General features: G+C 38.7%; 1 protein-coding gene across 4 annotated transcripts in view; it reads right to left on the minus strand.

Annotated features, from left to right (window-relative positions):
- The window catches only part of fbxl17 (F-box and leucine-rich repeat protein 17), a 778,005-nt gene that overhangs the window by 728,989 nt on the left and 26,429 nt on the right, over positions 1 to 22,587 (minus strand). For all 4 annotated transcript variants that reach the window (XM_043710307.1, XM_043710291.1, XM_043710299.1 and 1 more), the window contains exon 5: positions 9,564 to 9,821. In XM_043710307.1, the coding sequence (XP_043566242.1) occupies positions 9,564 to 9,821 (258 nt within the window). The remainder of the gene's footprint in view (positions 1 to 9,563; positions 9,822 to 22,587) is intronic.

Below are 22,587 nucleotides of genomic sequence, written 5' to 3' on the forward strand. Positions count from 1 at the left end.
TCGACCTGGACCCAATATACCAGCCACTACAGTGGACAGCTGAAACTGACAACCGGAAGCGGCAGGGACAGACCACTATAAACACCGGAGGAAACATCAAAGAAGCGCTTCGCAGGAGGCTCCCAAGCACTGATGATGTCGCCTAGCCAGGGGACGAAACTTTTGCAACAAAAACTTCCAGCTCGGCGAACAGAACCACAGCATAGATTCTACTCACAGTAGTGAGGGCATGGAATGTCCTGCCTGCAACAGTATAAACTCGCCAACTTTAAGGGCATTTAAATGGTCATTGGATAAACAAATAGATGATAATGGAATAATGTTGGTTAGATGAGCTTCAGATTGGTTTCACAGGTCGGCGCAACAGAGGGCCGAAGGGCCTGTACTGCGCTATAATGTTCTATGTTGTAAGTGCAGCCATTGTAACTTAGGCAAACACAGCAGACAAGCAAGATTCTACAACAGCAACCACATAAATACGAGCTAACCTGATCTTCATTACTGTTAGTTCAGGCTAAAATAGCATTTATTCCCCTATATTAAATTAGCTCTTTCTGTGCTTGCCAACATTAACCTACACAAAGGTGTCACTCAACCTAATGTGTGCTCAAATCCTTGGAATTGTGCTTGAAACATTGATCTTGAGATTTAAGTGAATCAAGGGATTATGGTAACATGGATGTAACACGGAGTTAGAAGATAGATATCTTCTTATTGGGTGGCAAAGTAGACTAAAGGAACTAATCAACTAAGTCCTCATCCTATTTTGTATGTTATGTTCAATGGCAAGAGGGTTACTATAAGTCACTCGAATAAATTCATATGGACAAGTCTCAAGTAATGTGCCCAAGTAAAAATGCCACAGTGAGGGAGATAACAAAAGAGATAGAAAATAAGATAAAGCAGAAAAAGTGTGCTCATCACAAGTGTCATCTAAAAAAAAAATGTGAGCCAAACAGAATACAAAAGGTTCAGAAGAAAAGTGTAAAAGCATTTTAAGAAAGCCAGGAGGAATTATTAGGAATGACTGGTAGCCAACATGAAGGGAAATCTCAAAGTCTTCTATACAGTATGCTGCTGTGCAGAAGAACCTAGGTGTCCTTGTGCATGAATCACAAAACGTTGGTTTGCAGATGCAGCAGATAACTAAGGAAAATGGAATACTGTCCTTCATTGCGCGAGGAATGGAGTTTAAAAATAGGGAGATTATGCTACAGTTGTATAGAGTGCTGAGTACTGTGTACAGTTTTGGTCTCCTTACTTCAAAAAGAAAGTACTAGCACTAGAGGTGGTGCAGAGGCAGTTCACTAAGTTGAGAGAGTTGGGACAAGAGGAGAAATTGAGTAGACAGGGAATATACCCATTGGAATGTCAAAGATTGAGACGGGATCTTACAGAAACATATAAAATTATGATGAGAATAGATAAGATAGAAGCAGGGAGGTTGCTTTCTTTGGTGGATGAAACTAGAACTTGGCAGCATAGCCTCAAAATCAGGAGGAGCAAATTTAGGACTGAATTGAGAAGGAACTTCTTCACCCAATGTTTTGTTAATCTGTGGAATTCCCTGCCTAGTGAAGCAGTCAAGGCTACTTCATTGAATGTTTTTAAGGCAAAGATAGGTCAATTTTTGAACAATAAAGGAATTAAGCGTTATGGTGAACAGATGGGTAGGTGGAGCTGAGGCCACAAAAAGATAAGCCATAATCTTATTGAATGGCAGAGCAGCCTCGAGGGGCCAGATTATCTATTTCTGCTCATATTTCTTATGTTATTGTATAAATAGTAAAAGAATGGTAAAAGGAGGACTAGGGCTGATTACAGATCAAAAGGGATTTACACATGGAAGCAAGAGGCATGAGTAAGGGATTAAATAAATCAAAAATGTTTGCTAGGATAACCTCAGCAACTGCATCAGTTTAACTTCAAAGGTAGGGATGATTCTGGAAGCAATTATTTGGGAAAATTACAAGTCGCATGGAAAAAGATGGGTTGATTCCAAAGAACCAGCATGAATTTGTTATGAAGAAATCAAATTCAAGTAACTTTGAAGTTTTTAAAAGAGATAACAGTGAATTGATGATGAGGGTAATGCTCTTCACGTGGAGTACATGGACTTCGAGAAGGCATGCTGTGTAGTGTTACACAACAGAATTAAGTTACAGCTCATAGAATGAAAGGGTCACTTGGTGAGCAAGGGAGAAATTCAAAGTCTGAGGATGATGCAAAAACCATCACAACGTAGGCACTGTAAACTGTGAGGAGGATAGTTTAGAAATTCAAAAGGACATTGGCAATTTAGTGGATTGGATGGGCAGGTGGCAAATGAAGTTCAATACAAAGTAGTGTAAAGAAATGCAGTTTGGTAGGAAGAATATACGCAGACATCAAAAAATAATATAACTCTTTAGGGAGTGCAAGAAGACAGACCTGAGTGTACATGTGCACAGATCACTGAAGGTGGCGAAACAGGAGTATTAGCTGGTAAGCAAGCACACGGCATCATGGATTTTGAATAAGGGGAGAAAGTACAAGAACAAGGAGGTGATGCTGAACTTGCAGCAGACATTTGTTCGACCTCAGCTGCAGTACTGTGTACACATCTAAACACTTCCATAGGAAAAATGTGAACACATTGGAGACAGCGCAGAACAGATTGACAAGCATGGTTCCAAGCTTGAGAAAGTTCAGCTATGAGGAAAAACTGGAGATGTTGGAACTGTTTTTTTTTTGGATAGGAGGAGGGAAAGAGAAATGTGACACAGGTTATGTTAAAAAAATTACAGAGAACTTGATTGGCAGCACAGTTTAAATTTGAAAATTACCAAAGGCTTTTTTTTTTTAAGTCTGGCATTCATGCAACACACTGCAGCATATCAGGGATGACGAGAGTTACCTGGACGCCGTGTTTCAGTACGCAGTTTAACCCATTAGATTAACAGTTAATGGTCAGGGTCAAGAAAGTTAGGCCATCAATGAGATAGGTATAGGGATCCAGGAGGTAGTGGTGAAGATGAGGCGAAAGTGGGTACTGCAAATGCTGGAGAGTAGAGTCAAGATTAGAGTAGTGCTGGAAAAGCACAGCAGGTCAGGCAGCATCCGAGGAGCAGGAAAATTAACGTTTCAGGCAAAAGCCCTTCATTCTAATCTAGTACTGAAGTTGACTCAGCCCTTGAATTTCTCTTAACTTGAGATTCTTTCTTCCTGCTCAGATGACATTGGAGACTGTAGTGAGCAAACTGACCGTAGAAGCATGGTACAAGGAGCTATTCAAGAGGCGGGGAGAAAAGAAAAACCTAGTTGTGATCAAGACCAATATAGCCAGGGGGATGGACACTCTTCTCTCTACTCAGGATCAAGAGTCCCGAATGCTGTGGTGTCTGCCTGGTTTCAGCACCTGTCATCTGGGTTTTAAAGGAACTTGGGTGGAAGGGGAACGATCTAGTTTTTGTGGTCCAAATAAATACCAACTATACAGGTAGAAAAAGAGGAAAGACGCTCTGCTGAGGGAATATAAGTAACTAGGGTCTAAATTGAAAAGCAGAACCAAAAAGATAATCATCTCTGGATTACTACCAGAGTTACAAGCAAACTGACATAAGGTCAACAGGATTGAAGAGCGAAATGCGTGGGAGAAATGGGTTTGAATTCACAGGATACTGACATGCTGGGACCAGAGTCCTGGTGAATCACATAACGAGGGCTGTGGATAGGACTTCAAACTTGATAGGATATTTTTGTGTGTGTGAGGTGGGGGAGTGGGGGGTGGAATTGGTTGCGTGGAAAATTGGAAAGGAAGCCTAGCCAGAAAGATGCTGGAGCAGCAGTGGCAGGAGTTTTTGGGTGCTCATTCACAAGGCACAGTAGAAATTCATTGCAAGAAAAAGAAAATTACTATGGGATGAGGCAATGATGGCTGCTAAGGGAAGTCAGGGACAGCATAAAATCTAAAGAAAAACCATACATAGTGGTGACAATTAGTGGGAAGCCAGAGGATTGGGAAGCCTTTAAAAACCAACAGAGGACAACTTAAAAAAGCAATAAGTGGGGAGAAGAGGAAATATGAGAATAAGCCAGCTAGTAATATAAACAAGGATTTCAATAGGTTTTTCTATATCTATCTAAAAAGATAAGAGAAAGGGAAAAGAAGACATTAGACCACTGGAAAATGAGGCCAGAGAATTTGTAATGGGGAACAAAGAAATAGCAGAGGAAATGAATAACGATTTTGCATCATTTTTCATAGAGGAAGACATCAGCAGCATACGAGAACTTCAACATAGTCAGGGGGTATAGGTGAGCGAAGTGGCCATCACTCACAAGGTGCTGGGGAAGCTGAAAGGTCTGAAGGTGAATAAATCATCTGTAGCATATGGACTACACCTCAGAGTTCTTGGGGAGATTGTGCAGGCAATCTTTCAAGAATCACTGGAGTCAGGGTGGGTCCCAAACAACTGGAAACATATCATATAACACCGTGGTTTAAGAAAGGAATTGGGCAGAAGGCTAGAAATTATAGCCTGGCTTTGGTTGTTGGTAAGATTTTAATGCCTGTTATTAAGGAAGTGCATGTTAAATTGGGCTTATTCAGCAGAACATTGTCAAGGGGAAGTCATGCCTGACAAATATGCTAGATTTCTGAGGCAGTAACGAGCAAGTTAGACAAAGGACAGCCAGTGGACACGATCTATTTGGATTTCCAGACAAATTTTGACAAGGTGCTGTACAGTAGCCTGCTAATTAAGATAAGCACCCGTTGTGTAAGGGGTAAGGTACTGATATGGATAAAGGATTGGCTGACTGGCAGAAGACAGATTGGGATAAAGGAGTTCTTTTCAGTTTGGCAGCTGGTGACTAGTGGAGTACCACAGGGTCAGTGTTGGGACTGCAACTATTCATGTGGTACATTAACAATCTAGACAAAAGAACGGAGAGTATTGTTACTAAGTTTACAAATGACACAAAGATAGGTGAAAGGACAGGAAGCATTGAGCAAGCGGGAAGGCTGCAGAAGGACTTGGACAGATTAGATTAGATTCCTTACAGTGTGGAAACAGGCTCTTCGTACCAACCAGTCCACACTGACCCTCCGAAGAGTAACCCACCCAGACCCATTTCCCTCTGACTAATGCACCTAACACTATGGGCAATTTAGCATTGCCAATTCACCTGACCAGCGCATCTTTGGACCGTGGGAGGAAACCAGAGCACCTGGAGGAAACTCACGCAGACACGGGGAGAATGTGCCAACTCCACACATACAGCTGCCCAAGACTGGAATTGAACCTGGGACCCTGGTGCTGTGAGGCAGCAGTGCTAACCACTGAGCCATCGTGCTGCCAAGACTAGGACAGTGGGCAAAGAAGTGTGAGGTGGAATACAAGTATGAGGTAATACACTTTGTTCAGAAGATTAGAGGTGTAGACTATTTTCTAAATGGGAAAATACTTAGGAAATCTGAAACACAAAGAGATTTGGGAGTCCGAGTCCAAGATTCTCCCAACAGGCAGTTTAGCTGGCAATTAGGAAGGCAAATGTTACAATAACATTTATTTCAAGAGGGCTAGAGTCCAAGGGCAGAGCTGTACTGCTGAAACTAGACAAGGCTGTGGTTAGACAATTTGGAATATTAGGAGCAATTCCTAGACCCATGATCTGAGGAAGGATGAGCTAGCGTTGATGGAGTTCCAAAGGAGGTTTACAAAAATGATCTCGGGGATTAAAGGATTGTCATACGACAAACAGTTGAGGACTCTGGGTCTGAACTGGATAAAGTTCAGAAGAACAAAGTGGGAGTGGGGGAAATCTGACTGAACTTTACAGAATACTGACAGGCCTGGATAAATTGGACATGGAGAAGATGTTTCCACTAGTAGGAGAGACTAAGACCCGAGGACACAGCTTCAAAGTGAAGGGATGAGGAGAAATATCCTCAGCCAGAGGGCGATAAATCAGTGGAACTCATTGCCACACAGGGCTGTGGAAGCAGGACATTAAGTGTATTTAAGACAGAGACAGATAGGTTCCTGATGAGTAAGAGGACCAAGAGTTATGGGCAGTAGACAGGAGAATGGGGTTGAGAAACATATCAGCCATGATCAAATGGCAGAGCAGACTTGATTGGCCAAATGGCCTAATTCTGCTCCGATATCATATAATCTTATGCAGATCAGTACCACTGTCAATCTAGTCTTCTCATATCAAGGTTTCACGAGAATGTTTTTTCAATGTTTCAGATTAGCTATTGAAGTATCAAAATTCATGAGTGATTCACCCATGTTGAATGTAACTGAGTCTTCTACAGCAACAGTGAGTATTCTCATGTGATAATGAAACAATTCAACTAACAAGCGGTTGCTCTGCAATCTTTGCCGTACTCAAGGTTTGATTTTGTCCATTTAAGTACACTTCTGGTGACAAGGTAATAATTCTGACTGTTTGAGGACCCAATATGACACATGCTTCTGAACATTAGCCCAGTGGCTGTTCCCTATTCTCACAGCACAATGGGTTTTGAGCATCATCTCCAGGACAGAGTCCTTCTTCTGCAAATCTTGGAGTAATTCTTTACTAACACTAAATTCTACCTTTGCAAGGCAGTCACTAGATGGGTTAGCTAACATCACATTGTCCAGCTCCAAAGTAGCTTTATATATGATTATTTCTGCCAGAGGATACATTGCTGCGCCTTACTCACACCACCATTTATGGTCTGCTCTATGTGGGTGTCTAAGATTCCCACGCATGTTGTAACATATCCCATTTCAAATGCTTGATCTTGTATGCAGACTTCTAAAGTGATCTTAAACACAACAATCTACAGCGTATTAATTCTCAGTTATTCAATGGCACAAATGTAAGTTCTGCCAGTACCTTGCCACTTCTGATCACTCGTCCAAACCTATAAACCAAATTACTGTTGATTTCACCTCTTTTTCTCCTTCGCGTAACAAAACCTTGGCAACAATGTATTCCTGTTAAACACATTAAAAATCTAGCTCTTCAACCATTAATTGTGTACTTCTACTCCAAATATCTTTTTGTTTTATAGTTGTTTTTATTCCACTGAGCCATGTCAAATGTAGGAAATGCCACCAATCCCAATTTACAGACCATCTGCTTAACTGATGCATTGGTTCGAATATCAAACTTCAGTCCTTCTTTGTGCCACAATCACAATCTACACTGTACTTACTTACTCTCTTGAATTTAATAGCCATAACAAAAATGATAACTGCCAAGTCTAGAAAAGTAAATTGATAGTGAATTGACAAACTGTTGAATGCTAAACTTTCATTCAAGTTCCCAAGATACAAAATATATATGACAAATACTGAATTAAGGAATTTCCTTATTAACAAGACCTACTCTGCAAGCAGGATAAAGATTCCCTTGGTATTTTTGAAGTATATAATTTTGGAACATAAAAAATAAGGTTTTCTACTTCTTATCTAAATGATCAAACGATGCTCAGAAAAAAAAGTGTTTTGACCGCGCTACACTGGAGCACAATATACTCCATCCTTTGCAAAACCAGTTATTTCAATCTTGATTATACTCCAGGCCAGATTAGACCATATCATGCCAGTGCAGAGGTAGGACATTCATCCACCATGCCTGCCCTGCCTTTCAATGAGATCATGAACAATCTGATAAACTTAATTTCACTTCCCTCACTTTTCCCCAAAATCCTCAATTTCCTGACTGGTTTAAAAATCTATCTATCTCAGCCTTGAACATACACAATGACCCAGCCTCAACTGCCACCTGTGGTAAATAATCCCACAGATTTACAACCTTCAGAAGAAATTTCTCTTTCTCACTGTCTTAAGTGTGCAACTCTTGATTATGCCCTCTGATCCTCAACTCTTCCATAAAGTGGGGGAGAGGAGGACACCTCTCCACACCTACTCTGTCAAGTCCCCCAACATTCTTGTGTGTTTCAGTAAGGTTGCTCTCATTTTTCTCAACTCCAATACTGGAGTACAGGCCTGACCCACTCAACCTCTTCTCTTAAGAAAATCATGTCAAACCCAGGATCAACATCACAAATCTTCTCTGGATTGTCTCCAATACCATATACATTTCTTCAAATAACAGACCCAAAACTGTCAACAGTATTCCAGCTGTGGTGTGATTAGTACCTTGGACTGTTTTAGCAAGACCTCCTACTTTTTACTCCAAACAAAAGTATAAAAGATGGTATCCCATTTGCTTTTCCTTTGACCCGCAGATTTTGTGATTTATCCATTAGTACTCCCAAAATCTTTCTGTTCTGAACCTTTCTGCAATCCTTCTCCATTTAAATAACATTTAACTCCTTTATTTTTCCTGACAAAGCGCATAACCTGACATTTTCCCATTCCATCGACCATGTTTCCGCACACACACTTAATCTGCCTATATCTCTCTGCAGTCAAAAAGTATGGCACTGCAAAAGCACAGCAGGTCAGGTAGCATCCAAGGAGGAGAGCCAACGTTAACCAGGAAGCCCTTCATCAGGAATGGGCTTTTGACCGAAACGTCGACTCTCCTGCTCCTCAGATGCTGCCTGACCTGCTGTGCTTTTCCAGCGCCATACTTTTCAACTCTGATACTCCAGCATCTGCAGTCCTCACTTTCTCCTTAATCCTTCTGCAGACTCATTATGTCAGGTCAATAGCAACTGAGCAAGTTAAATAGTCACATCTTTGTTCTATCCTCTCCACAGCAGAAGGATTCAGCAGCTAGTCTAAAATAAGATCCCATGGTGCAACAAATACAATTTGCTTTTGTATTTTTCAGGGGACTACCAGAAAGCCTTAATGGCCAGAAGGCTTCAATGTTGCAAAATTCTCTGCTCAAAATCAGAAGAAATAATGCAACCTTCAAAGAATTCCTGTTATTAATGTCTCATTCACATTATGTATGCACTGACCTATCAAAACACTAGGAGGTCTGTTGAAAAAAAACCCTTGGTTTAAAAAAAAACTGTCCATTTTAAACTGCTCTTTAAAGTAATGAGGGACAGAGAAAAAATGAAAACATTCTGTGTCCACAGCAGTGGGTTTCAAGTTAAAAAATATGATATCTAAAACTGTAAGGAGCCAAGTTAAGCCATGTTTCTACAGCATCAAATAAAGAGGCAAAATATCTGAAACAATGGGAGTGAAAATAAGAAAAAAAGATCAAAAAACACATGTGTCTCCCACCCTTTCCTATATAGTACAGATTGGATCTAAAGCAGTGACATCATCCCACTTGCTTAAAAATTCAATATATTAATTTTTGCTTCAAAAATTTACATCATGTTTTTAAATTCATGAAACAGCTTGCCAGTAATTTTTCTGTAGTATAATAATTTTAATAAGTAAGAAATAACTAATCTGATCTTAAATGATTAATGGATCATATAATTTCTAATCAATCTGCAAGATGTTACAAACTTATTCTGTGAATTGTGCAGCACTAAAATGCTATTTTGATTGTTGAAACATGATCAATGAAACTACTGTTTTAAATAAATTCAAAAAGCTGTCAAATGAAAACTTGAAACATAATATTAACAAGCAATAAAGTGAAACCTGCTGCAAGGATTCATCCGTAAGCTTATCCTGGTTTCCCACATGTACTTTCTGTAGAAAAGGGCAATGGCAAGCAATTGCAATGAGAGAAATGTCACTCAGTTGTTTGCATCGATATGCAATGTATTTCTGCAGTCCTGGACTTTGCGATGCTATGGAACTCACTCCTGTATCAGAAATACTCCGACAATCAGAAACATTAATTTGGATTGTGTTTCGATTCTTTGACGCAATTCGCATAAGCACATCATCGGTGATCTGCCAAAAAACAAGATGACAAATGATTTATTTTTAAAATAATGCATTCAAAAATTAAATGAATCACTATTAGCTTTTGAACATCATATCAAAACACAGCTTGTTCAAGACTTAAACTTCCTTGGACTGAAAGAAAATACTACTTACAGGAAATGATCACAACAAAAAAAATCTAATAAAATCATAAAGCCTCTCATGTTAACCTATAGCTGTTGTTATCAAGTACATGTTCTTCTATAACATAATGATTGTGTTCTTGCACACTATCATGCTTTAGAAACAGCACTTAAAATGTTGGCAACGTAATCGTGTTACAGCTAACACTCGTTTTAAAAGTTCAAGTTTTAGAAACAGCATCCCCATTTTGTCCATCGCGTTACGGAGAACTTGCATTAACGAAACACGTTATAGTGGAACGACCTGTATGGGTATATTAGAATGCCTCATCTTGTAACATATGGTTAATAAAACATTACATCTTGGAACAAAAAGGACACTTAATTTTCAGTGCAACATTAAGTATTCTTATCACAGGTGTAACACAAGCAGAATACATCAAAAGAAAAGTCAACTCCACTTTGGCCTATCAAGCTGTGCGAACACAATAATGAGCAGTTTTCCTAACTAGCTAATTCCAGCTGATGATGCAAGTTGACATCATATCCCAGAGTGAAACCTGTCTTGATACATCATGTTTATTCTTTTTGTCTTAATAATTACAGACATATTCATTGGAAAGATGGAGGGACTACCTGATAATGCTCTACAAAATTATAAGAGGCACTGATAGGTTGGACAATCAGAGGCTGGAAGACAGCTCGCGTTCAAGGTGAGAGGGAGAATGTTTAAGGGGAGAAGTGCAGGGAAAACCCTTCACACGGAAGGTGATGGGTGCCTGGAACATATTACCAATGGAGGTGGTGGAAACAGGTATGTATGCAACATCTAAGGTGTATCTTGATAGACACATGAACAGGATGCAAACAGAGGGATAGAAACTGCACGTGGGCAATAAATGGCACTGGCATGGTAGGCAGGAGGGCCTGTTCCTATGCTATATTGTATTTATGCGAGTCTGTAGACTTTCTTTAACAACCGAAATATATTATATAGAACTTTCTAAAAGTTGTTTATTTAAGATATATGAGAGCGAGAAAAATGATAACATTTTGTTCTGCTGTGTGTTTTATCATGCTTTTAGACACTATTACTAAGACTCATATCCAGCGAAATTACTGTCTGAACTCTCAACTGATTTGAGTTTCCCTGACATGGACTGTGAAGACAATCCTACGAGTCCGTTTCAAAGCCAACAGAATTGTTCACAAACCTGAGTGCTTGAATTTACCTGGTTTTAAGATCCTGAACTACCCTGAATCATTCACCTCAGAGAGAAACAAAACTTGGTCCAAAACTCAATACTGTTGCCTTCTGAACTGAACAATGTATTTTTAAAATGAACTTCATAAAAACTTGCTCTTCCTAGACTCTTCTAAATGGAAAACAAGGTGAATCAATTCAAATATATGCTTTTTGTGTTGTAAACATCATAGTATAAACAGCTTTCCAACGATACCACAGGGGTCTGCAGTTACTTGTTTGATTTTAATTTAAAGGTCATTAGAGGAAACCTCTCTTGTAAAAGAGCATATTTTTGATGTTTGGACCTCATCACATTCCTTTTGATAATTCCTGATCCTGAAAGAACCTCAATTAAGCAAACACAATCTAAGTTATCATCAAGACAGTCAAGCTCTCAGTTAAATCTTAAATTAAGGGTTCATCAACTATTACACACTAGAATGTATGGAAGGTGGATAAATCTCCTGGTCCTGACTAAATACATGCAAGAAAACTACAAGAGGCTAGGGAAGAAATTGCGGGGCCCTGGCTGATATCTTTGCATCATCGCTAGCCATGAGTGAGGTCCCAGAAGACTGGAGGATAGCAGATTTTATGCCCATATACAAGAACATGAGGCAAACTGAGGTATTTCTAAGAGGAAGAAAAACCTGGGAAGTATCGACCAGTAAGCCCAACATCTCTGGTAGATAAGTTACTTGAGAAGACTCTGAGATAAGATATACATGCATTTGGAAAGTCAGGGTTTGATTTGAAGCAGTCAGCATAGGAGATCATGCCTCACAAATTTGTTAGAGATCTTTGATGAAGGTGCCACATGGTAGGCTGCTCTGGAAGATTAGATCGCATGGAATCCAGGGGGAGCTGGAAAATTGGACATACAATTGGCTTGATGGTAGGATGAGGGGAATAGTGGAAGGATGCTTGTCGGACTGGAGGCCTGTGATTGGTGGAGTGCCTCAGGGGTTGGTGCTGGGCCCATTACTCTTTGTTATCTATATCAATGATTTGGATGAGAATATACAAGGCATGATTAGTAAGTTTGCAGATATCACTAAAATAGGTGGTATGTGCACAGTGAGGAAGTTTATCAGAAATTGTAGCAGGACCTTGATCAGCTGGGGAAGTGGGCTGAGAAATATCAAATGGAGTTTAATATAGATAAGTGCGAGGTCTTGATTTTGGAAAGTCTAATCAAGGTAGGAGTTTCACGGTGAACGGTAGGGCCTTAAGGAATGTAGTGGAACAGAGGGACCTTGGAGTTCAGTTGCATGGTTCTCTGAAAATGGATTCACAGGTCGACAGAGCAGTGAAGAAGGCTTTTGGCACATTAGCTTTCATCAGTCAGAACACTGTATATAGAGGTTGGGAAGTTATGTTGCAGTTGTATAGCACATTGATAATGCTGCACTTGAAGTATCATGTTCAGTTTTGTTCATCTTATAGGATGTGCTGAAACTGGAAAAAGTGCAAAAGAAATTTACAAGGATGTTGCCAGGACTCGACAGTCTGAGAGGTTGGACAAGCTAGGACTTTTTTCTTTCAAGCATAGGAGACTGAAAGCGGGATCTTATGAAAGTGTGTAAAATTATGAGAGACATGAATAGGGTGAGTGCACTCAGTCTTTTTCCCAGGGCTGGGGAATCACAGACTAGAGGGCATCAGTTTTAAGTTTAAAGGATAAAGAATGAAAGGGAACCTAGGGGGCAACCTTTTTACATAGAGGGTGGTACACACATGGAAAGAGCTGCCAGCAAAAGTTGTTGAGGCGGGTATGTTAACAACATTTAAAAGACATTTGGACAAATACATAGATAGGAAAAGTTTAGAAGGATATAGGCCAAGTGCAGAGAAATGGGGTTAGCGCAGATGGACATTTTGGTCAGAATGTACTAGTTTGGGCGAAAAGGTCTGTCTCTGAGCTGTGAGACTCTATGACTCTATGAAATCTATGACAGAAATTAACTGAGGATAATGACAACCAAGACAGGATACAGAACTTCACAACTATGAAATAAAAACTTCTGCACTTCTCAGAAGTGAAATAAATTTGAATGTTGAACTACAAACATAGAAACAAAGAATAGGAATAAGAATAAACAGCCCTTTGAGCTTGCTCCACCATTCAACATGATTATGGCTGCTGTTCTATTTCAATTCCATATTCTTGCTTTGTATTCTATTGGTGCCTTTAATATCTAAAAATGCATCAATCTTTTTCTTGAATATAATCAGTGACTTGGTCTCCAAGCCTTCTGTGACAACGAATTCATTGATTGACAAAATAAATGCTTCCTCATCTCAGTCCAAAATGGCTTATCCTGTTTTCTGACCTGGTGACACCTGCTTCTAAACTACCACAAGCAGGGAAAACATTCTCCCAGCATCTAGACTATCTAACGCCGTTAGAGTTTTATACATTTCAGTCAGATCCCCTTTTATTCTTCAAAACTCTGGTGAATACAGGCTCAGTAAAACCGATCTCTCCTCATACAACAATACTGCCAACCTAGTGAACCTTGGTTGCACTCCCTCTACGGCAAGTATATCCTTTCTTTGGTAGGAATACCAAAACTGTAATACTCAAGACACTGTATAACTGCATAATGGACCTCAACTTTGGAATTCAATTCCTTAAACTAAACTAGATTAACAACAAGCAAACTGGATTTTTTTTTCATGGGATGCGAGCAAAATTGGCAAGACTTGCATCTTTTGAAGATCCATATCATACTTAACGTAGTGGCTTACTGGGGCCATTTCAGAAGGCATTTAAGAGTCAACCACATTGTTAGGGATCTAGATTCGCCCTGTAGGCAAGGCTTGCTAAGAATGATAGGTTTCTATCCCAGCGGGGAATTAGTGACTCAGGATTAGTACTTATGACAATCAATGCTCATTTCATGATCACCATTCCTGAGACAATCTTTCAATTCCAGATTTCCATAGTTGGAAATAATGCAGGTGAGAACAATGAGTAGGTACATGCTGTAAAAGCAAAATGTCATGTCCAGGTTGACATCACTTGTAGAATAATTAATAGCCTGCTTTTTAAAAATGTCAAATTTCTATCCAACGTATAACTTCCACCATTTAAAACTGTTTCAGTCATTTGTTCTAGACTCAAATTGAGCATCATTACAAACCCCATTTTTAAATAAATCTTTCAAAGCTCAATAAAGGTCAAATGTTAAACAAAAATTGTTACTTCAGTCAATGAACAAACGACTTCTCAAATTATTTTGCCAGCTGCATTAGGAAAGTTATGCAACACTATTTTGGGCTGCTGTAAATAATAAATTACTAAATCAGGTACAATATTAAGACCATAAGACATAGGAGCGGAAGTAAGGCCATTCGGCCCATCGAGTCCATTCCGCCATTCAATCATGGCTGATGGGCATTTCAACTCCACTTCCCTGCATTCTCCCCGTAGCCCTTAATTCCTTGTGACATCAAGAATTTATCAATTTCTGCCTTGAAGACATTTAGCGTCCCAGCCTCCACTGCACCACTCTCTGGCTGGAGAAATGTCTCCACATTTCTGTTCTGAATTTACCCCCTCTAATTCTAAGGCTGTGTCCACGGGTCCTAGTCTCCTCGCCTAATGGAAACAATTTCCTAGCGTCCACCCTCTCCAAGCCATGTAATATCTTGTAAGTTTCTATTAGATCTCCCCTTAATCTTCTAAACTCCAATGAATACAATCGCAGGATCCATATTGTTCCAGATTATCCCACATTAAGTGAATGCATGCATCTTTGAAAACTGTGAGGCTAAAGTAACAAATTTTATGGATTTAAATTCATAGTGAAAAGTTTTGATTTCCCATTTTGCACACCGAATTAAAATTTACAGTTGTAAGCTTTACAAAACTTCATATGAATGATTTATTTCAATAGTCAGGAATCAAATGCTCATCAATAACTGCAACTGAACTCAAGTCTACTTTATGTCAGATGTATCCTGAGTTATCAGTTCACAAAAGAAGAACAGGAACACTATCCCACTCAGCCCTTCTAGAGTTCAATCAATAAGCTACACTAACAATATATTGTCTTCAAAAACTGGAATTACTGGCATGTATTATGAAGTTTAAAGCGTGTACTGTACCTTTAAGAGAGACTGAATGCTGTTTTGTACTGAGAGTTTACAAGCACCTGTCATATGACTAGCTAGCAGTCTCAGAGTGTACTGGAAAATTGAAAATTTGTAACATTTGGCTGTGAAATAGATACCAGAGTTGTTTTGGCAACAATTCAAATATAACCAATCAGCTTAAATTATGTCCCAGAATACTAAGACCCAATTGTTTTTGAATTTATTGTTTTGCCAACACCCGAACCAGAGACGATCAGAACATAAAAATGAGAACATAAAACTGAATTCCGTATTCTAGATAAAGCCTCACGGTACCATTGCAGCATGACATTCTCCATAACAGCCAACAATTCATTTGCCTTCCTATTTGGTTCCTGTACCTGTATTGTGATGCCTATGAAGGCATAATGATAGTGCAATCTTTTAATATAGTATTCCTTTTTAAAATGGACTCTGAGAAACTGTAAAATGACTGACAAAAGGCCACATAATTGTGAAACTCATTACACCTTTGGAAACTTTCAAACATGGATCATATGGGGATCTCCAAACAGCGCATTTCTGCAGGGTTCCACACCTGATATGGTTACGGCTTCAAGAACACAGGGACAATAAGATTCCACATTCAACAGCCAGGTTTATATGTGAACGATTGTTAATGAGACAGGCTACCCACAATTAAGTGCTAAACAACATCATCTTTTGTACATTTTGCATTTTATTAGGTAATTAATACTACATTATGACAGTGAAAGATTATGAATTGCCTTTCACTTGGTATCAATGCCCATGCATCATTTGATCAAAACAACTCGACCTTTGAAATAAGTTTTCTCTTACAAAATCTTACCTTTGAGGCAATCTGCAAACTAGCATTAGCAACATGACAACTGCAGAGAAAAGGCTGCATCGTTTTGGCCTGAGAAGAGCTGCAAGGCTTAACATCTTTTAAAAGTCTCCTTGAACCTAATCTAAAACCTCTGAGTTCATCTGCAAAGAAATTCAACCTCTCATCACAAAGGCCACCAAGACCTGCCTATAAGAGCGATTAACAGTCTTTATTTCATAAAGAATTCTACAATTCAAACTGATTGGGCTCCGTGCCTCAGAACTTATCTGAATTTTAATACCTACCTCACTGGATTCCTCAAGGACTCATGATCTGCTAACTCACATTTGATTTCTTATTATTTGCAGACATGCACTCTGTTCTTTAACTGTATTTCTTTTGGGCATGTGGTGCATGTTTACATAGCAATAGACCTCCCTGATTTGAGTATGCGTGAACAACTAATTTTCCTCATCTGAATCCACGAAAATCTGCTGCTGATGACTTTTAGATTTACCATACACTAACCGTGTTTTGGTAACACATATCAGCCTGATCAATATTAAACTACATTGATTAGAATCAGAAGAAAGGAGGATTTGGAGGCTTCAACCTCTAACCCACTCCTATATAGCATGGTAAATTCTTGTGATTCATATCCAGCACAAGGATATTCAAATCACACTGTAGTGTAAGATTCTGCACTATCTGTTCTGTTCTTCCTATCACAATGGATAGCCTCATACGTCACCATATTATACTTCACCTGCCACTTTTTTCTTACCCATTCACTTAACTTATCCCACATTCCTTTGCAAGCTGTGACTTCTCACAACTTGGTTTCCCAACTATGTTTTATCATCAGCAAATGTGGGTACAATACAGTCTGTCTTTTCACCCAAGTCATTAATCTAGACGGTCAATAGGTGAGGCTCCAGCACCAATTCTTGCAGCTCCCCACTAGATATGGTTTGTAATCTGAAAATGATCTATTTATCCCAACTCTGTTAGTTAACCAATTCTCCATCAATGCTATTACCCATAACATGATTTATTCTTGTGTTTTGCAGCTAACTTAATGAATGCCCTCAGGAAATCCAAACAAAAACAATTTACTGTAATCCCTTTACCCACCATGCCAAATAAATCTCAAAAGAGCTTTAATAAAATTCATCAAACATAATTTCCATTTCACAGAACTACGCAGGCTTGCCTGATTGTATAATGATTTCCAAAGGTCCTTTAGTGACCTCCTTATTAATGAAAAGCAGAATTTTCCAACTGAGAGGTGTTAGGTTAATTGGCCTATAGTCTTTTAGGTCTCTTTTTTTTTAGATTAGATTAGATTACTTACAGTGTGGAAACAGGACCTTTGGCCCAACAAGTCCACACTGACCCTCCGAACAGCAACCCACCCAAGACCCATTCCCCTACACTTACCCCTTCGCCTAACACTAATGGCAATTTAGCATGGCCAATTCACCTAACCTGCACATTTTTGGACTGTGGGAGGAAACCAGATCACCCGGAGGAAACCCACGCAGATATGGGGAGAATGTGCAAACTCCACACAGATAGTTGCCTAAGGCGGGAATTGAACACGGGTCTCTAGTGCTGTGAGGCAGCAGTGCTAACCACTGTGCCACCTTTTATTGAATGACGATTAAATTAGAAGTTTTCCAATCTGCTGGGACATGTCCAAAATTTAGAGAATGCTGGAAGGTTACAAGTAATGTACTTAGTATCTCTTGGAGCCACTTATTTTAAGAATTGAGGATGCAGGCCATCAGGTCCAGGGGATTTGTCAACCTTCATTTCCATTAGAATGAAAGACAGGCCTAGTTTGTGTTGTACTTTTTCCTCTGAAGTTTCTCCCTTTTATTTGCCCCGCCTAATATTATGGAGATGATTTTTATGTCTTCAAGTGTGTAAAATCAAATTCAAAATTATTGATACAAAATTTCTGCCTTTTCCTCATTTCCTACTTCTTCCACCATCTCATCTGTGAAGGAATCTACATTTACTTTAGCCACTCTTATTTCTTTAAACCGCATAAATGCTCCTATGTTATTTTTCTTGTTAATTCACTGAGTCAATTTTCCTCCTTTCTCTAAAGTCATCAATTGTAATTGTCTAATACTTGATCAATCTTCTGGACTATCAAAAATCTTTGTAACATTCTGGCACAAAATTAGAGATCATGAAAATAGCAACAAGATTCTGAACTATTTAAGAACAGATCCAAATCAAGATAATTTTAGAAAGAGAACAATGAGCCATTAATCCAAATGTCACTGATTCACAGAGACCAATAATCAGGTTACAGAAAATAGTATCACTATGTATTAACTAAATCATTTGATGCCTCCGGAGTTGCTTTTACCAAAATATACCTGCAGAATTTAGATACCGACATTTTCACAAATGAACCAATTATGTTCTGCTTTCAGCAAGTGACACTGGAGTATAGTTAATTCAATGACTGGATCAGACAGAAGGAAATTCCAGCAGATTAAAAAGTATACTTCAAGTGTCAAAATCTAGGACTTGGACTGAAGAGAGAAACACATAAATAAAAGAGCACAGCATTCAATCCCTCAAGCCTCTTCAGTCATTCACTTAAAGCATAACTAACGTACACCTAAACATCACTTATCCACCTTGGTTCCAGAAGTCTTGATATATGTATGTAACAAAAAGTCATTAATATCAGTTTTGAAGTTTTCAATTAAATTAGCCTCAACTGTTTCTTGGGGAAAGGAAATTGCAACAGAAATATCAATCATTGGAGAAGCAATAAATAGATAATCCAAATATATAAACTCAAATTCACCAAAGCTTTTGATTGAGGATTATTGCCATTTAGATTGTCAACAGGTTGTGTTGTACTTTTTCCTCTGAAGTTTCTCTCGAATATTTGCTCCTGCCGAATATTATGGAGATGATTTTTACACAGAGAGTGATGGGTGTGTGGAATATACTGCCAGCAGTGGTAGTAGAGTCAGATACATTGGGGACATTTAAGCGACACTTGGATCGGCACATGGATGACAGTAAGTGAAGGGTATGTAGATTCGTTTGAACTTAGAGTACGATTAAAGATCTACATAACATCAAGGGCCAAAGGGCCTGGACTGTGCTGTATAGGTCTATGTTCTATCACCATTTCCTAAAACAACTTAGTGAAATGGTTGGAATGGGGGCAGCCATACGGATATCATTGAATAGGAGTTCCCTGACTGGAGTTGTTAACTTGGTCTAATCAGGGAGTCCTGGCTGACAGATATAAACAGGAGTGTCAGGGGTTCTGTTCACTCTAGGAACCGATTCTGAGCTAGCTGGGTCAAATTTCATGGATAAATAAAGGGCAACGTGATGACGGGATACTGGCCTTCTTGGAGTTATTGCACCTAGATTCTTAACCTGCTTTTGTATGGTCAAAGTATTGTTACTCATCAAAGTTCACATTTAGAAAACCAGGGTAGGTAATCAGTCCCAGATACTTCAGATTTTGATTCCATCATTGCCTGAAGTTTTCTCCAATTCAACGTTTGCTTATAACGATGCTCAGTTCTCAATCTTTGACTTGCAAAATCTAATTGTCCTCTGCTACCGATGTTAAATAACAGATACTAAATGCAGGTTATACAGAGTCCAAGAAGCATGCTTCTCTGATCACTTTTATTGCAACTCAGTCACTGTTAAATCACTAATTACTTGTTTCCCATATACACACCCAATCACCCTTAATTTAGCATATAACCACCATTTGATCCTAGTTCTACTTGGCCTCAGTCATCCTTACCAGAATCTGCTAGATAATAAGGGAAAAGTCATTGATTAAACAGCTGAATATGGTTGAGCCTTGAACCTAGTTTATAGTTTTCCGATAAACATTTCCAATCAAATAACTAAATCACAGGCAGGAACAAATAAAAAAACCTAATGTAGTTATATTAGCCTTGTCCACAAATTATTGTGTACCAGATCAACTGCTGCTAAGGTGAAAAATTTGTGAAAGAAAAAAGCACTCAATTTCAAAAAACCGGCTCCAAACTGTTCAAAATAACTTTTCAATTATAAAATTGCAAAGCATGAATACAGAGAAAAGCCATGGAGTATTTTCCATTCAACAGCAGAGACCACAAATTACTACATTTTTAGCCATGATGAAACTAACCACTTTTGAAAAGAAACAGACCAGAATCCTGTTTGTGGAAACATTTTGTCACTACCCATCTGGAGATACTAAATAGAGCTCAAGACATTTAGCCTCCATCATCCTTAATTCATAATTTGTCACAAGTTTCTCACAGCCTTTTTGCAGAAATATCATTCAAACCTGAGATTATCTTTATGTTTTGTCTTTCAGCCTATCTGGGGATCCATTTCATCCAAAAGTCTCGAATTTTGGCTTGGTTATCTCTTATTTGGCAACACATGTTTCTCAAGACTTTGTTTGAATGTTCTACAGTTTAATTATTCAGAAAATTATTTTGAAGTTCTTTTCATCTTCAGTTTGAATTTTATTTATATTTTGTCTGTACAGTAATTGATAAAAATGCCCAAGACAAGCTAAGGAGAACATTTTTACCCAGCAAGTTATCTGAAATGCACTACATGAAAAGGATGAAACAGAAGTAACATTTAATAGGGAACTGGATGAATACTTGAAGAGAAGAAATTTACAAGGAAATAAAATAAACTGGATAGCTCTTTCAAATACATGATTATCCAAATAGTTTTGTGCTATGTTGGCAGTATCTATTAAATTGGAGTATTGGCATATCTCATATTGACTTGGAGTGATTGAATATTATTAACCTTTTGTAAATTGAGATATTCTTTCAACTGTACAGATAAATAGCAATTATAAAGTTAACTTTTGAACTGAAACTGACCATTACAACACATTTAAAAATGAAATAAATATCTGCTTCACAGAGAAGCCAATCTGAGATCACTGATATTATTGATACACAGGATAAAATATCTGCATAAACATTAATTCTAATTAGGAGTGGAAAATGAAGGACCAATGCAGAATGATGCATAATCAATGTCAAATCAGTGATTTTGTTTGGTGGACTAACAATTATAGTCAAGAGATAAGTGATGACTAAAGGTAACAGAGTAGGGAGTTATTTCGAACACAGTAGTTTAACGGAAAAGTCATTGGTGACAAAAATCACTCAACAGCTATTAATAAGGAAAAACCAAAAGAATTGTGGATGCCAGAAATCAGAAACAAAACAAAGTGCTGGAAAAGCTCAGCAGGTCTGGCAGCATTTGAGGAGCAAAAGCAGAGTTAACATTTTGGGTCCAGTAACCCATCAAAGGACTCTTTGAAGGGTCACTTGACCTGAAACATTAATTCTGCTTTCTCACAACAAATGCTGCTCAGACCTGCTGAGTTTTTCCAGCAACTATTAGCGAGGTTTGGGTTAATAGTTTCTCCCTTTTTAAAAAACAATACTTTGGATGTTATCGTATGCAGATGGTTACTTGGCAAAGAAGGAAAGAAAAAGATGCAACTATTCTAAATTTGAAGGTTTGTTCAATCAAATTTTAATGCTGAGGTCAAAACTGCCACATTTCCACAACTGGCTTTACATGAAATGTGTCATTAAATATATAGAACTATTCTGGCGACAAACTAAGCTTTCCATAGGATACACAGGAGCAACTTACCATGACTTCTTCAACAACATCTTATAAATCCATGGCATGGCCTTCATCTCGAAGGACAGGACAGCAATGCACAAAAAAAAAATCATCACTTCCCAATCTCACACCATCCTGACATGGATTATATCACCATTTCTTCACTGCCTTTTGTTCAAAATTCTGCAATTCCCTACCTAATAGCACTGCAGGACTGCCTATATAATATGAGCTCTAGCAGTTCCAGAAAGCACCTCACCAGCACCTTAATAAATGTTGGCCTTGGCAAAAATACAGACAACCCTCAAACCTTTAAAAAGCTGATAAGATCCACAGCAAAACAGAAATTTGACGACCTACTCTTTGAAATGAAGAAAGTTTTATTGGGTTGACCAACCCGACTGGACAATAATAGAACACTTAAACAAAAATATTGAAACTTTACATAATCCCAGGATTATTGAAAAGATTATGTTAAAGTGACCTTCAAGCTGGTTTGTAAATACCTGGCAGACATGTAGCACATTGAAGGGCGAGTTGACTTATGAGGAAAGGTTGGGCAAGGGAGACTTACATCTGCTGGAGTTTTAAAGAGTAAAAAGCAACTTTTGAAAGATATAAGACTTGAGCGGCCTTGGCAGGTTAGTGTGCAGTCTAGATTAGTGTGGTGCTGGAAAAGCACAGCAGTTCAGGCAGCATCCGAGGAGGTGTAAAATCGACGTTTTGGGCAAAAGCCCTTCATCAGGAATACAGGCAGAGAGCCTGAAGGGTGGAGAGATAAATGAGAGGAGGGTGGGGGTGGGGAGAAAG

The sequence above is a fragment of the Chiloscyllium plagiosum genome, chromosome 2, assembly GCF_004010195.1.
Source record: "Chiloscyllium plagiosum isolate BGI_BamShark_2017 chromosome 2, ASM401019v2, whole genome shotgun sequence".
Taxonomy (NCBI): Eukaryota; Metazoa; Chordata; class Chondrichthyes; order Orectolobiformes; family Hemiscylliidae; genus Chiloscyllium; species Chiloscyllium plagiosum.